The sequence below is a fragment of the Artemia franciscana genome, chromosome 7, assembly GCF_032884065.1.
Source record: "Artemia franciscana chromosome 7, ASM3288406v1, whole genome shotgun sequence".
Lineage (NCBI taxonomy): Eukaryota > Metazoa > Arthropoda > Branchiopoda > Anostraca > Artemiidae > Artemia > Artemia franciscana.
In genome coordinates, this window is record NC_088869.1 from 20,956,402 (window position 1) to 20,973,337 (window position 16,936).

The window sequence follows — 16,936 nt, forward strand, 5'->3', positions numbered from 1 at the left end:
AGATGACGTATCATTCTTGAAGTTCTTAGAAACATACCAAGAAATTCTCGATTTCCCCCCCCCCAAAAAAAAATATAAAGCTTATAGAATCTATGGAAAACAGCTTAGAAGCTAAAAATACTGTTGATTCAGTTTTTATCTCAAAAGACCAGATATGAGGGCTGTCAGAGGATGTATTGTATTGTTTAACTGACAAAATGACTCAATACCAGTATCAGATAGCGTATCATTCTTGAAATTATTGGAAACATGCCATGAAATCCTCGAAAACCAGAATGATTACGTAGTACCAGATAACACATCGTTCTTGAAATTCTTTGAAACATACCAAGAAACTCTCGATGTCCCAAAATAACATAAAAAGTCCGAAAAAAACAGAAATTTCATAAAATCAATGGAAAAATTTTAGATATGTATTGTTTTACTGACAACATGAATGGTTATGCAATACCAGATAACACATCATTCTTAGAATCCAGGATACACGTTCTTGGAATGATGCCAAAAAGGCGTTAGCAATTCCAATAGTGCATCGGAGTATAGGAAGCCCCAGTATCCGTGTCTCAAAAGATCAGATGTGAGGGCTGTCATAGGATATATTCTATGTTTCACTGACAACATAAACAATTATACAATAGCAGATAACGCACCAATCTTGAAATTCTCGGAAACATACCACGAAATATTCGGCATCTCAAAATATGTCCCCAAGTCCCCAAAAAATTCGAAGTCCAAAAACAAGTTCTAAATCCAAATATTATGTTCCAAAATAATTCGAAGTCGCAAGAAAATTCTGTCAAAAAATTTATTGAAAGAAAAAGTTGAAAAAAACTTAAATTTAAAAGAAAATCGAAGTTCAAAAAAATGTGGGGGGCCATTGGGACGCTGGAGGGGAAGGTGGGGATCCAAACACATGCGCAAGCTCCGGTAATGGAAAACCGATGTTCTCAGGGCCATGACATTACAAAATGATATCTGCCCGATTGTAGTCATTACAATTTTTAGAGACTGAAACAAGTTTCATTAACCATGAAAAGAATACGTCGGTCAAACAAGCATCTCAAATCATCGTGGTATACATATTCTCAGGATAATGCCAACAAAAAGGTGCCCGGAAACAAATCACTGATAACACTTACCAAAAATCCAATTGTGAGATCAATTCCGCAATTAACTTGTTACGATGTAGTGACGCTTAGCATAAGCTGGCCAGCGTCCCAGAAACAATATACTGATTGCCTTAGAATGTATTTCTAAGAACATTAAATTATCAATGAATCGTTGGCTCAGTCGAGTAACGTGTCATTCTTTTACCATAGGAAATAATGGGTCTCACGTTCGATTTCTACATCAGATATAAATTTCATAAACCAAATGGATAAATGCTTAGAAGCTAAAAATGAAATGTTAGAAAAGAAAAATATGTCACCATCTATGACTGAAGTTAAATATAACGTCATTTATATCCTTTGGTTATGTACATGTCAGCATTGGTGGAATCCCCGTTAAACCTTCTTCGTGATCTTAAATCACTACGGAAGAAAAGAGTAGGGAGAACTGACACTTAAACTCATAGGGGGGGGGGGGTACTACTTAAAATATACCTCCCAAGGAAAGTTTCAACTTCTTAAGCTATTTGGTACCAATGGCCGTATCGAAAGGGAGGGGATATGAGCCCTCCCCCCGAAATGTTTGTCCAATTTGTAAACACATTTTTGATAGGTTTTTTTTTGTAAAACGACCTCCAAAAATAAATCCCTTGTACCCCCCCCCAAAAAAAAAAAAAAATTCCTGGATACGACCCTATTGGTACCATTTGTTTTTAAGTTAATTTTTTGTTTTTGTTTTTTTTTTCATCAAGGTTTCTTTTTTTGTAATTTGGCACCCACTACCCAGGCTATATCCGGAAGGGGGGGGGGGGGGGGGTAGGGGGTTTGAGCCCACCTCCCTGAAATGTTTTTCTGACTAATAAAAACGTAACAAAAATTCATATAACCAATTTCTAATACGTTTTTAAATTTTGTCTTGTACCCCCCCCCCCCCCCCGCCACGAACAAAATACTGGGCACGGCCCTGTCCACTATTACCAAAAACTGCATAATTACAAGTCGAGGTAAATTCATTAGAAATTAAATTCTCAATTTTTCGAACTTTTCAAGACATGCATGGTTATGACACCTTGTATTTAACCCATTCAACAATGACATTTCATTTTTACTGTCCTTGATATTTTGGGAATCAAACAATTTTGCTCTTACCACAGTCTAAGCGCATTCAGACATAAGGTACAAATGCTATGATTTGACTGTATATGAACGCTACTAATAGAATAAAAACAAGGTTCATTTTCAAATACGAGTGGAGAGTGGCTTTAAAACTTGAAAACACCATAAATTACCCTAAACAGGAAAGAGCTGACGCCCTTTAGTCAGCCAATAAGTAGATGTTATACGAGCAACATTAAAGTTATGAAGTAAAAGTAAATAAAAATAAAAGTAAAAAAGTAAAAGTAAAAAAAAAACCTAAAGGTAATTCGATTCCAAATCCCTTGCAAAATCGAGCAATTGAGAGGTGGAAAGGGGACCTTCATTTAAGCATAAGATCAATTTTGCAAGGTTTCACTTTCATAAAATAAAAATTTTAAAGGCAATCAAAGACCACTGCCCTCTAGAGGGAGGAGGAGTGGAGGTAGTTACCTACTTCAAAATACCTTCCCAGGACATACTTTACTCAGTAGACCCATCCCTGAAACTTTTTTCTCAACCTATCATCTTTCAAAGATATAAAAAAGTAGCTAAACTAGAATTTTACCAATAGCATTTTCTGAGAGATTGTTTGAAATGATTATAAAAAGTGCACAACAATAGAAAGAAACATCAAAACTTCTGGCTAAAGAAACAAAACAAAAGGTGGCTGGTGAAGCGGAAAGGAAATGAAAAATACAAAAAAACGAAAAAAATAGAATTGCTCAGTAACTTGAAAACACCATAAATTAAGTGAAAATAAAAAAAATAACCCTAAAAGTAAAATTCGAATCCAAATCCATTGCAAAATCGAGCAATTGAGAGGTGGAAAGGTGACCGACTCAGATGTCTTGAATTTAGATGGATGGAAACATCCGGTGAAGCTGAAGGCCGGGAAAGAGCTTAAACGATACTAAATATATATTTAGACTATTCAAAATAGTATGTTTAAATCTTCAACAGACATAATCAGGATAATAAAAGAAATATATTCCTAAAATACTGCGTTATTCGATGCTATCATACGTTGCCGTATATTGATAACTAATTAATAGTACCAGACAATGTTATTTGCTAATTTGGAGTTCAATATTGACTCTTCAGCAGGAAAAAATCTTACACAATCATTTTTCTTTTAACAGATATATTTAGTATCATTTAAGCTCTTTCCCGGTCTTCGGCTTCACCGGATGTTTCAATCTATCTAAATTTTGCCACTAATTGTTTACATACCAATGTGTGTATATGATCTTTTAAAAATATCTTTTGCTTCCATTGGCAAGGGAACGTGTTTTACTCGTCAAGATCCTAAAAAACAGTTGTCTTCCCACCTGTCGACGATTTTATATCCTCCTAAATATTTCATTCGAATTCTAATTCATTAGGTGATCATTTATTGCCATGATTCCAAACGTGGAGCGCGGGTCCCACCATTGAGGAGGGGCAGCATTTTGGTGGGTCATGGGCAGAACGTGCACCCTTCGGCTGTCTATACTTTTGAGCCTTAATTTTGAAAAAAAATTCTTGTGAACGACATCATATTCAAATGCAATTAAAAAGCAAAAAAGATAAATGACAGTATTGCAATGACGTTCTACATTGTAAAAAGGTGTTTTTCTTAAAAGGTCCTTTTAAGTTTTCTTCAGGTGAATGCACGTGAAATTTTGATTAACAAAGTTTAAATATCACGAGGGGGCATCGGAATTTAGGAAATGCTTCGGTGGGGCATATATATATATATATATATATATATATATATATATATATATATATATATATATATATATATATATATATATATATATATATATTATATATATATATATATATATATATATATATATATATATATATATATATATATATATATATATATATATATATATATATATATATATATATATATATATATATATATATATATATATATATACATATATACATATATACATATATATATATATATGTATATATATGTATATATATATATATACATATATATATAATATTATATATATATATATATATATATATATATATATATATATATATATATATATATATATATATTATATATATATATATATATATATATATATATATATATATATATATATATATATATATATATATATATATATATATATATATATATATATATATATATATATACTTATGAAGAAAAATTGAAGATTTTCATGCAAGGAAAACTTTAAATTAAACTGCATAAACAGCAAAAAACTAGTAAAAGCAAAAACATTCGTGTGTATTTTGATAAGGGATTACAACCATTCAAAAAACCATTAAAAAAAAGAAGAAAAAAGCTTGAGCCTGAAATCGGACTTGCTTGAATAATTAAATATCTTTGAGAATTAAAATGATGATTCTTTGGAACCACCTGAACTGAACTATCAAACGTTATAAGACCGAGAGAACACCGCGAATAGATCATATTTACAATGGATGAGAATCAACAAACTTGGGTTCCAATCCAGGTTTCAACAAACCAGGTTCTTTTCTAAAACCTGGACTATCAAATGAGACAAGACCCAAAAAACGAGTATTTAGAAGTGAAATGATAATTCATTGGAAGAAAACGAAGTTTTTGTCTCACCACCTAACCATTAACAAATCTACAACCTAGGCCATCATCTAACACTAGACCAATAAGGGTAGATTAAGCAAAGGGCACTGGCAAATTGTCTGAAGTAATAAAAATCCAAAATGAAGAAGAATCAAAAATGGAGTTAGAAGATAAGCGACAGCGGAGTCAAAACGTTCCAAAATTGAAAACGATAGTTATGATAATTGAGTTTGAGATTTTGATATGGATATGGTCATCAATGCTTACCATTACTTTGTTTTAAAAAATTAAGTTTCGGCGATATGTATTTCATAATGACAAAAGAAAAACTGGGGCAAAAGTTGACGTTCAGTACTTCGTAAAAGCTCCAAGCAATGAAATAGCTGTAACAACATTAAAGTTTATAAAGATGTTAACCAAGAATCTGATACTGCATCAGCCTCTGTTAAAAAAAAGGTTCGGCGGTATGTTTTTCATAATGACAGATGACAAGTAAAGGCAAAAGTTAAAGGTACAATAACAAAAAATCGTAATTTTACAAAGGCGATAATTCTAATCTAAGGTCATTTAAAATGTTTCAGGGGATCGTTGATGAAAACGAAGCACGGATAAATGTGAATGGAAAACTGGTGAAAGTGAGAATCGCAACAGCTCAAGAAAATGGCATGGAATAAACAACAGTGAGAATCACATTGAAATGTTAACGAAATTTTGAACAGTTATCTATGGTTGAAAACTGGGCCGGGGTCTGGCGGCGAAGCACCCTTCTTTAAAAAAGATTTCGTATTTTTCACAGGGTGGCTGCATTGAACCTGTGCTAACGTCATGACATAAAAAAAAGGCTAAAATTGCCAGTAGTTAGAAGACATGCGAAAATGAGCATCCATATATAGAAGCCTGCCGCGTGCCGAGTGCCGGGGCCTGGTACTATATACACATATAAATATATATATATATATATATATATATATATATATATATATATATATATATATATATATATATATATATATATATATATATATATATATATATATATATATATATATATATATATATATATATATATATATATATATATATATAACCCATAATCATCTGTGTTCCCTTTTTGTGAAAAATAGGCATTATTCATGCATAACATGAAATAAAACAGAGAATAAATAAATTAGTTTAAAATGTTCTTAAAAGCCATCAAACTAAAAGCCCCCTTTGTGATTTTGTCCCCCTTTGGGGACAAAATCATCAAAACAGTAAAGAAGCTGTCATATCTTACGAATGGCAGCGAAATAAGAATAAATCGCAAAGGGAAAGGGAGCCCGAGGTAAGACTATCCTTGCCAACAAGTCTAGTCTGTCTCTAAGTTATTGTTATTCAAGGGCTTTCTTTGGCCTCTTAGACTTGCGATTTAATAGCTTTTTTTTCTTTTTGAAAAGAAAATTAGAAAGACCTTAAGACTTTAGTCCAGGGTATTAGAAGCAATGTGCTTTCCTCAATATGCTTAAAAGTATATTAATATACTTAGTAAATTACATTTTTACGAATCTTTGAAAATTTCTATTTTTCAGCACCATATTTTTGATAGAAAAACTAAATGAACTGATTGATCAAATAAAAGTTTTTTTTCTTGGAAAATCAATAAAGTTAAGTTAGAATCGGGACTACAGATATCGTATGCTTATACTGTATCTCAAATTTGTCCCTCTTTGCTTTTGTGCTTTCCTGCCTCTATTAATTCCGGTTTTTATTCTTACTTGTACATTCGTCCCCGGTCTAACTTTTTATTCGCTTCAAAAAACATTTTTGTTCAACTTTTGGTCCCAAAGAATAATAGGTCAGATCTAACACAGTTAGAGTACCTATAACAACATACTGCCTTTTCACAGGCACTCTTATCGACGCACTACCTATCCCTAAAAGACCAAATTTTTTGGTGTTTCTTAGCAAATCGATTTTACAGTGAAAAACTTATTTTGAGGTGCCAGTAGATTGTTCACTGATGCTATCTAATGCTACTGCTACTACTAACAACTAACTGCAGCACCAAGCCATACAGGGCCAGCACAGCTACGTATGCTCCTCCTCCACCCCAATATATTCACAGCCTTCCTCTTTAGAACCTCCCAAGAAGTTCCTATTTCCTTTAATCTTTCCTTACATCCTCCCATCCCATTTGGGGGCGACCTGCTTCTTGTTTGGTCCTAGACGGTTACCCGACAACGAGTTTTCCTAACCAAAATTATGACTGCAAACAGCGCTGCGGGGCAACCTTGAGGAGTGAGGCTCGTCGAGGGAATCATAGCCTAGCAAACGACACAGCCTTTATACAATGGCTTCTAATTAATAGACAATTCTTTTGTGTTTGATCTGTTTTGTTTACCTTTTTTGGGGTTGAAAAAGCCATAATTTTATCTATTTCGTGACAATTAAAAATTAGACAGCGAAAAGAAAACATGGGAGGATACCTTGTTGTTTCTTCATTCAAAGAAATAAAAAAACTCCCCATTGACATTTTCACGAATCAGTGCCCTTAATTGGTGGGATTGTTTTGGTATCAGTGGTATTGAACACCCACCTCGGTTGGGTGATAACCTCCGGCACAAGAAATCTGGGGAGCACGCAAGAACCCTCTAGGGCTCAGCTCAATCATCTCAGTTTACAAGTCTTACAGCAGACCCATTGCCGAGTACGAAGGCCTGCTGTATGCTGGTGCTCTGAAAACTGTGTTGGAACTACTCCAAATAGGGATAATAGGACAGGTTTTAGTCGTTCCCTATGATTCTTTCCAGTGTTTAGATGAGAGGTTTGATGTAGCGTCGATGGCTGTTTTGAACAAGTACTCCACCTCCTCCTCTAGAGCTTTCTCGTCTTGTGCCCCTATTTGTAGAGCCAACAAGACAAACACAAAGGCCTACTGCTCGGGCAAAATGATAACGGAGCAGACTACTTGAAAAACAGCTTCATTCCACGTTACACTTCTATCTGAAATAATCTTAGTGAGGAGGTTATCCCCAAGAGTTTCAATGTTGACTCTATAAAAAAAAGATTCAAAAGTCATCAAAAACCTCGACAAAAGGCTGGCGGCTAGTCAGATATTTAATCATAACTGTAACCACGAACTTAGGAATACAAAAAAAAAACAAAAACAAAAACAAATAAGTTATAAATTTTCAAAATCTCAAGCATGTTGACTTAAACAAAGGGACATACTTCGTGAATTTTAATAAACTGTAACTCACCTTATATTTACACAAAATCAAAATCATGTCCTTACAATCCCATAATTGGTACATTTCCTTACTCATAAAATAGCTTTGATGTCCAAAAAGTCCCTTTTTATAAGTTATATTTAAGAGCCAAACACGGAAAAAGGCAAGTTACTGCTAGCCAGATCCTATTGATCGCAAACACAAAAACTATATTTCGGTCGATGTCTTTTCAAACTGGACATGGTTGCGATAGAAGACCTCGTTAATTTTGCAATGTGAGCTTCTTTTGGCAGATCCTTATGTTTGCAAAGAACACGGTTGCGAGACTTTTTCCCCCTCTTTCCATAAATGGAGCAAGTTTTCTAAAGCCCGTAGCTTTTGCTCGGTACCTCTTAAATTAACCAATTTTGTATCTTTCGAATTACTGTAGAAAAGCAATTCTTTGAATTTATATTTTGCAATAAAAAATTTTGTTTTTAAATTTATGTTACGATAAATAAGAGTCGTTCCTTACTAATAGATTATTGCCACATAACTGTTATTCCGGGAAAGGGGAAGGCAAAATGTATTATTCAAAAACTAGGGGGCAAATTTGTCGATATTTTTTCAATAGAAATGGCACAAGAAGGCACTTTTCAATGAAAATACGCAAAGGCACTTGCCATAATCTAGGGAGGAGGGAAAGGGAGCAGAAAAATCTCGGGGTAATAACCCCCTCCCTAAATTAACCTCATTTTCTCTACCTTGGCAGCAGTAGGCGTGTGAATGTGATATTATCTACATAGAAAAGATTTTCTGCAATAAGAACAGAAATACAACCTGCAGTCATTATATTCAGGCTTATTCCAAATGATAGGGATTAGATATTAATTTATACATCCCCTCCCCTTAGACCTCTTCTATATTTACCTGAATGCTCACAGAAAATCAGAAACTTCGGGGGTAAAAAGGACAATTGAGGCGTAAGGCAACCCCCCTCCCACCCAGGCAATGACCCATGAGCCCTCCTCCATAATATCTGACGAAAAATTATACATATACGTAATTTTAGCTAACATCAATTGAAACAAGGTGGTCAAATGAAGCTTTAAAGTAAGTGTCTACATTAACCTTCTATTTTATTCGAACTATTCGACTGTTTAGGTACAAATACACCGCTATGCGACAATGTTGGCTCTGACATTGGGAAGCTTAACTTATAGTTTCTAACGATTTTAAATCGGTTACTAACCTCAGAATTTTTAATCAACAGCAATTTTCTCTTCTTTGAGTTAAAATTATTGTTCAGTACAGCAAAAAGGCTGAAAACGTCACTTAACTATGGCATTATCTTTGTGGTAGCATAAAATGGACACTATAACTTTTAATTTTCGTTCGAATGAGCTCTCTCTTTTTCCTAAGACAATTTGTTCGATACGATAACCCATCGAGAAAAATTCGAAATTACACGGTTTTAGAGATGGGAGCTTGAAACCTCTCCCACAAGGTTCACTGACGTGCTGAATTTGATGGTATAATTTTTGTTGTTTAGATTACTTGCGTCTTTAAGAGTTTTCCCCTTTTTCAAAAATCAGGCAAATATTCTCAGGCTCATAGCTTTTAATCCGTAGCTTTAAACTTGATGAATTTTGTATATTTGGAATCGCCGTAAAAAGTAAATTCTTTTGACATATATAAAGTTATCAAAACCTCCTTTCTTAAACTTTCTGTTATTGTTAGCCCAGGTCAATCATTCCTTGCAATTCTTAATCACGAACTGTTTGACAAACTAAAAACTCCATAAAAACCCCTTAATCTAAGTTACCAATATAATAAACTGAGGTAAGTAGCGATAACTTATAATAATAAAAAAAATCGTGAAACACATTTAGCACAGGGATTTTCCAGTCCATATATTACTATCTAGTTACAAACTAAGTAATGTTGAGACCTCGTTTTTCTGAAAGATATTGAGGCTCGTCATTATGAGTTAACTCAAATTTAAATTAAATAAAAAGGTAATCCGTACTTTCCGTATAACTCTTTCGTGCTAATTTCAAGGAAGGATTCCGCCCAATAGTCAGCTTTTTGGGGACTGTTTTGGCTCTCAAACCCTTCCCAAAATTTAGAACCTAGTTCAAAAATTACACACTTTTAAGTTTCAGCTTCTAATTTTGTGTTTGCTTTCATTGACCTATGCCACCAAGGATAGATGCCGTTGCCATAACATAATTGAAAAGAAATACATTTATTTCTGCACTTCCAGCGGTCGCTTCCAATGTGCTTAACATTTAGAATAGTAACTTTGGACTTGTTTCAGGACATTAAAGCTAAACGGAGAATCATTTCTATTAATTACTCCTCACTAATACACCGTTCATTCATCTAACATCATTATGGAGAATAGCCAACTTTAAACCGCTTATGAAAAGGGACTAAATAAATTTATTTGACACCATCAACCAACCGTTTTATTGAGGGCATCTCAATAACTGACAAAGCGAAGAAAATTAAGACACAACTAAAGAAAGAGAAAGCAAAATTAACTAAAAGAGAAAATGAGAGAGTGAGGAAAAGGAGAAGAGGGAAAGAGAGAGGAAAACTCATCATGGCTCGCTTTGGACTAGCATAACTTCCTTGGAAACGTGAATTGTGAAACAACACTGACACACTTATTATATTAATCATTTGGTTACCAGACAGTTTAAACGTCGCATAACCAGCACGTTCATGGAGAAAATTTTCCCTTCCGTCAAAAAAGCATATTCTTTAATGAACACGACACGGAAAAAAAAATAGACAATAGTTCGTGCCAAGTTAAATATTCATTTAGTCAAATTATACAATCAGTAGCTTTGAATTTTAGAGAAAATATTTAATAGTGAATTTTAATATTTTTGCTTTTGAAATCATTGAATTTTTTTTTCTTAAATACAAGGTAAACATACCCATTGAGCCGGGCAAGTAGACTCGTAGATAGCTCTGAATTCTTTGCATAATTCTCTTTCATTTTCATTTTTGTCCATGCAGTTCCATAGATCATCTCGGGCCTCCCAGCATTGCTGTCTTTTTTCTTTATCAGGGAAAGACATCGGATAAATTACTTAGAGCTGAAAAAAAAAATATAATAAATTCTTTGTAATACAGCAACCACTACTCCTAGGGCGACTTTTGAGACTTAAAAAAGTAGCTGTCGCTAGCTCACGTACGTATAAGAAACATTTTAGCAGGATGGAGGTGGGACTTGTCGAAACAGCAAATAAACTGCTTGTTATAGGAAAACTAGATAAAATTCCAAGATTCCCGAAGGTGGCCACTGAGACCACTTCTGGGTGCATGTGCTTGCACTGACGGTGGGTGCAGTGAAATTATTAAAAGTAGAATAGCCAAGGCCCGGGGTGTCTTTCACAGTTGAAAAAAGTTCCGAAGAACAGGAAGATAAGTCTGCACATCAAGATTAAAATATTGGGAGCTACAGTGATGACGTTGGTCAAGTACAGTTCTGAAGCTTGGGCACACCGAAAAACGGAGGAGGATTTCCTAGATGTTTTCTAGAGAAATTGATAACGAATTGTTTTGGGTACCCGACTGACTGACCATATATCGAACAGTAGGCTGCGTGAAAAATATGAGTTAATCCCATCTCTAGGGCTATAATGAGAGAAGGGTTGAGTTGGCTAAGACACGTTCTGCAGACGAAGGATGACAGATTGCCCAAGATCACCCTTGTCGGGTAACCATCTAGAGCCGAACAAACAGCAGGTCGCCGCCGTTAGAGGCGGGAATAAGCTGCAAGGACAGACTGAGGGGAAAGAGGGAGGCTTTAAATAAATTTAGATGGAGGAGTGGTGTGTATAGCTGTGCCGACAAGAGACGGCCTTGTGCTGCAGTGACTTATTAGTAGTAGTAATAAACTTACAAGTTTCATTTTTTTTAATTACGCTATATCGATAAAGCAGGGGACTGAGAGGGCGGCAGAAACCTTTGTATATTATATATTTCGCTGCCTAGGTAGTTAATATATATATATATATATATATATATATATATATATATATATATATATATATATATATATATATATATATATAATTATGTGCCTTTCTTTCCGCCTTGTATTGAATAAACAATTGAACTTTTTTTAGCCAAACACGTGAAATTTTCGACTAAGACGGCAAAAAACAGCACCGCCCGAACGAAGCAAGCACCGCAATTCCGAGCTGCCAAAGTAAGAGAAAACGAGAAAGCTCGAAAAACGAAAAAAAAAGAGAAATCATGAACATAGCCCCATACTAGACCTGAGACCATGTGAGAACTGAGCTCTGATGAGTTGAGCTAGAAACCGTAGAGAGCAAAGCGAGTGCAAGGATCTGACAAAAGAGCTAGCTCAATAACTAATCACTTTTGGCGCAATGTACACAAGTTAAGAGACAAATGCGCTACCACACGGCAATATTACCATAATTCTAATTCGCTTCCTATTGACAAGGTTCGCTCTGTACTTACCATTCACTACCTTAAAAGGTTTGATTTAAAAAATCTCTTTTTATAAATATTTAATTTCGGTTCGTTTCTACTATAAATTTATGGCTCTCTTAAATGTGACGGGAGCTGCCAGCATCTCCCTCTCCACAACTGATTACGATCAATTTGCATTTTTGCATTGCAATCATCAGAGAAGGGTGATAATCCCTGTTGACCTCTTGAAACGCTTCTCGATTCGGGGTTGGCGAGGGAGTTTTAAATCTCAAAAATGAATTTCAAGAGTATAATTTTAAATTTCTCAAGATGGGTGTCTTGGGACAAAGATAGGGGGGTAAATATTTATAGGGGGGTCTGAAACGTACAAGAGTAATCTTCGTTTTACGTTTTTCAATAAGAGGTATCTTCAGACAAATGTTGTTCTCAGGACACAGTCCTCCCCCCCCCCTCGTTGCAAGTAAGCAAGTTTTATGTAAGAATCAAAACATTTCCGCAGCAAAAGCGTTTGTCAGTTTTTCATAAATTGCCGAACTGGTATATTTTGTTTAAAAAATGCAATATTTTTGTCTTTATTGCAATTCTTTAGCAACGAATACCTCACTATGCAACATTAACACTTCCAAATTTGGGAGACTATTTAAATAGCTTTTTGATGGTTTTAAACTGAATGGCTGACTCGAAATTTTTGCTCGATAAGAATGTGGCTCTCTTTGGATTAAGATTGTTGTTTTGTGCCAATGTTTTTATGCAAATACAGGGGTCTCTAACTGAATGAATTTACATATTTACAATCTTCATTAAAACCAGAGTCTCTTGCTACCTATAATGCTGTCAAAATTTATTTTCTGTAGAGTTTCTTTAACAATTGGCATGGGTTGCTTTTTACTTACGATTCGTTTACCAAACTGTTTGATAGTTTAACTGGTTTTCAGTGCACGGAAACACACACATACAAAGACGCAGACACGTAGGATTTTATAGAAGAAGATCATATCCTTATTCCCGGGGGGGGGGTGTAGAAGACACGATACAAAATTATATTGTTAATTTTTTCAAAAGGAGGGGGCATTGTGAACGAGTTTGGATTCGATGATTCTAAAACTTAGTAATGGCTGAACCTCCGTGTTAATACGGCATTGTGAATGGACATTGCATTTGCAACTAACCACAGAAATTATAATCACATAACCCCTGCCTTTGAACAGACAGGAAAAGAATACCTGGATTTAATCATAAGCAACGTCCTAAAGTTGAATACGCAGAAAACTCTAGCATATAAGAAAAAGTCACATGTGTCATAAAAGTATAAAAAAATGGCCAAAACTCAAAAGATAACCAATATCTGTGAATATACAATAAGTTATTAGAGAAATAATAAAATTAAAGGATATCAGGTGGCACGGGCCCAAGAACACCCCTTACTTCGTATGCATGCTTAATTGCCAAGAATGCTGAATGCCTTAGGACTTTTGACAAATTTTTTCTTTTAGCTAGACAGACTCACATATTTTTAAGAAGAAACTACACTAAACTGCATCTAAGCCCAGATAGGTCTGACTAAACCGTTCCTTCTTGAATAAAACTTTATTTTCACTTTATGGTCGATAAGGCTCGTTATGCATTCATGGCATACAATTTCAAAATGAACAATGGTAAGGAGAGAATGAGGAGAGGGTGGTTAGGAGACTTTACATGATTGTCTTTACGATAAAACTTTACATGCTTGCACGATAAGAACAAGTTTATAACTTTAAAAGTCATTCAAATCATGACAGTAATCATACTGTCTCCCCAAAATAACTGAGAAGGTGAAATGTCGATACCAGTTTATTGGTTGACCTCCTCAGAAGGAAACTTACTTTATATTCTTACTTTACACACCCTACCCCTCCGAATGGTCAAATATTAAGCCCAAATGAAATATTCTCTACGAGTTTTCCATAAGTGACTCTTTTCTTCAAATTAATTTAATTTGAACATGGAGAATTTAATGATGGAGAATATACAATTAGAGCTATACATTTGGCCATTAGGGGGGGGGGCAGTAAAGTGAAACACTTTTTAAAATGTATATAGTATTTAATTAGTAAGTATTATATAATTTTTAAAGTAGTTTTTCGAATTTTATAGCTTTTCCTTCTGAGGAGGTCAACCACTAAACTCAAACCGAAATTTAGATAGATTATAAACCAGATAAGAAATATGAATTCCAAACCTTATGTTTATAGGAGACGCAAAGAAAATGAGCTTTTTCCTTCTATCTGAGAACTACCCAAATTCCTAACACATAGTGAGCACTTACTGAGTAGTCTCGCGACACTGTCCAACTGTTTCTTTAAATTAAAAGTAAAGATAGACGAGATGCGGAGCAAAGTTTATTTTTAAAATTCAAAAGCCATTTCCGCTTTGTTGAAAGCACATTTATTTTGCCAGAATTTCAATTTTAGATCAGTTCCTATTTGATGAAACTGATGCTCGACTAGTCTTAAAACATTCCTGTGTCTACAGTTCATTTCCTTAAATAGCCTTTATAATATCCAGCAAACCCTTCAGGAAACTACCCCTCTTATAAACGTACTTATAAACTAGGTTAGTTTAAGCCCTTTTGGTAGTGCATCACACTGCTTTCATAAACAGTCCATTAATTTAACCAATCAATTAATCAGTCAAATACTGGCGTTAATTTGGAGGGATTTTATCCCCCCCCGCTATATTTTGAAGAATATCTTTGTTTGGTATTTTCGTTGAAAAATTTAAAAAACTGTCCCCTAGATTTGAAAAAGTTCAATTTTGCCCCCTCCCCCTATATTTCTATGAATTGATGCCAATGTAGTCATGACAGATATAATCGAAGCATGATTACACTTTGAATCAGAAAACCCATATGAACCTTATTTTAAATGAAGTAAATTAAAAAAAAACAGTTTTTTCAACGGAAAGTAAGGAACAACATCAAAACTTAAAACGAAGAGATTATTACGTATGCGAGGGAGGTTGCCCCCTCCTCAATGCCTTGATCTTTACACTAAAGTTTGACTTTTTGTCCCAATTCTTTAAAAACTACCCTTGAAACACAAGAGCCGTTTAATTAGAATAATAAGCTTTTTTAAAGGGTTCTAAAAAAAACCTTAGCGAATAGAGCGATGCATTGAGGGGGGGGGGGGTATCCCCCCTCATATGAGTGATAATTTATGCTCGTTTTAAGTTTTGATGATGTTCCTTACTTTCAGGTGAAAAAAATTCTTTTTTTTAGTGCAACATCCCTCTCAATATTCCCTGAAATTTTCAACTTTTATTACAAACAGTACTGTAAATTTACTGCAAATAGCAGTGGCCACAGTCACAAGTGGTAGCAGTTCCAGTCACGGGTTGTTATATTTTTAGTCAAAAGTTGTCCCATTCGTAGTTACAAGTAGTCGCATCCAAAGTTGCAGGTAGTCACAGTTCCAAGTGACCACAGTAGCAGTCGAATTGTATCCATATTTGCAATCGCAAGTAGCGGTAACAGCCATAAGTTGTCGCAATCTTAAGTAATCGTGGTCAGATGTAGTTACAGCCGCAAGCAGTTGTAGGCAAAGTAGAAAAGTAATGAGACTTGCAAGTAGTCGCAAGTAGTCATAGTAGCAATTGTGACAAGTAATAGTAACAGTAGCAAAAGCGGTCCTGAAAATTTAAAGTTAATACCCTTAGCCACTCCCAAGATATTACAGATATACCCTTTTGACAACATGGACGCACATAGTGTCTTTTGGTTTAGCTAAATATTCTCTGAATTTTCACCTTAATATCCTTAGCCTTTTTTAACGGACACAATATCAAACATTTCCCCATTTCCCAATGATAAATCCTGTATGAAAATATCCCCTTAAAAAATTTCCTTGAAGTCGTCTCAAGTAAAAGTAGTCTCAGTCGCAAGTAGTTGCAGTCAAAGTCACTAGCAGTCGGAGTCAGCAGTACTCGAAGTTCCAAGCAGTCATAGTCGCGTTCGCAAACAGTCTCTGCTGCAGCCGCAGCAGTAGTAGTAATAATAGTATTGGCCCTGATAGTTTCAAGTTATTAAACTTATCAAGAAGACAAACCTGCAAGTAGTCGCAGTCGCAGGTAGTTGTAGTTACAATCACAGTAGCAGTCGTAATAGTGGTACTGAAAGTTCCAATTTATTACCCTAATCGTTGCTAAGACGTGGTACATTCACCCCTTTTCCTAGTATTGATGCACAGAGTGTATTTTTATTTAGTTGAGCATCCCCCCAACATTCCCTGAAGTTTCATCTTAACATCCTTAGCTTTTCCAAACACACCTGAACAAATCACTACCCCCTCCCAATGAAAAAATCCTGTAAGTAAACAATGGACAAACTGTAAAATTTACAACCTTTATCCCAAAGGTTGTGGGGTCTTGGCAATCGTGGAGCATTAGTTATTAGATCTTTTGACAAT

General features: G+C 34.8%; 1 protein-coding gene across 3 annotated transcripts in view; it reads right to left on the reverse strand.

The window, feature by feature from the left end:
- LOC136028975 (cytochrome c oxidase assembly factor 6 homolog) overlaps window positions 1–16,936 on the reverse strand; it is a 67,063-nt gene that overhangs the window by 31,838 nt on the left and 18,289 nt on the right. For 2 of the 3 annotated variants that reach the window (XM_065706972.1, XM_065706973.1), the window contains one exon: window positions 10,964–11,125. In XM_065706972.1, the coding sequence (XP_065563044.1) occupies window positions 10,964–11,107 (144 nt within the window). In that variant the 5' untranslated portion in view covers window positions 11,108–11,125. Of the gene's footprint in view, window positions 1–10,963; window positions 11,126–14,712; window positions 14,850–16,936 lie in introns of those variants that run through there. The other variant, XM_065706971.1, reaches the window with a different exon arrangement.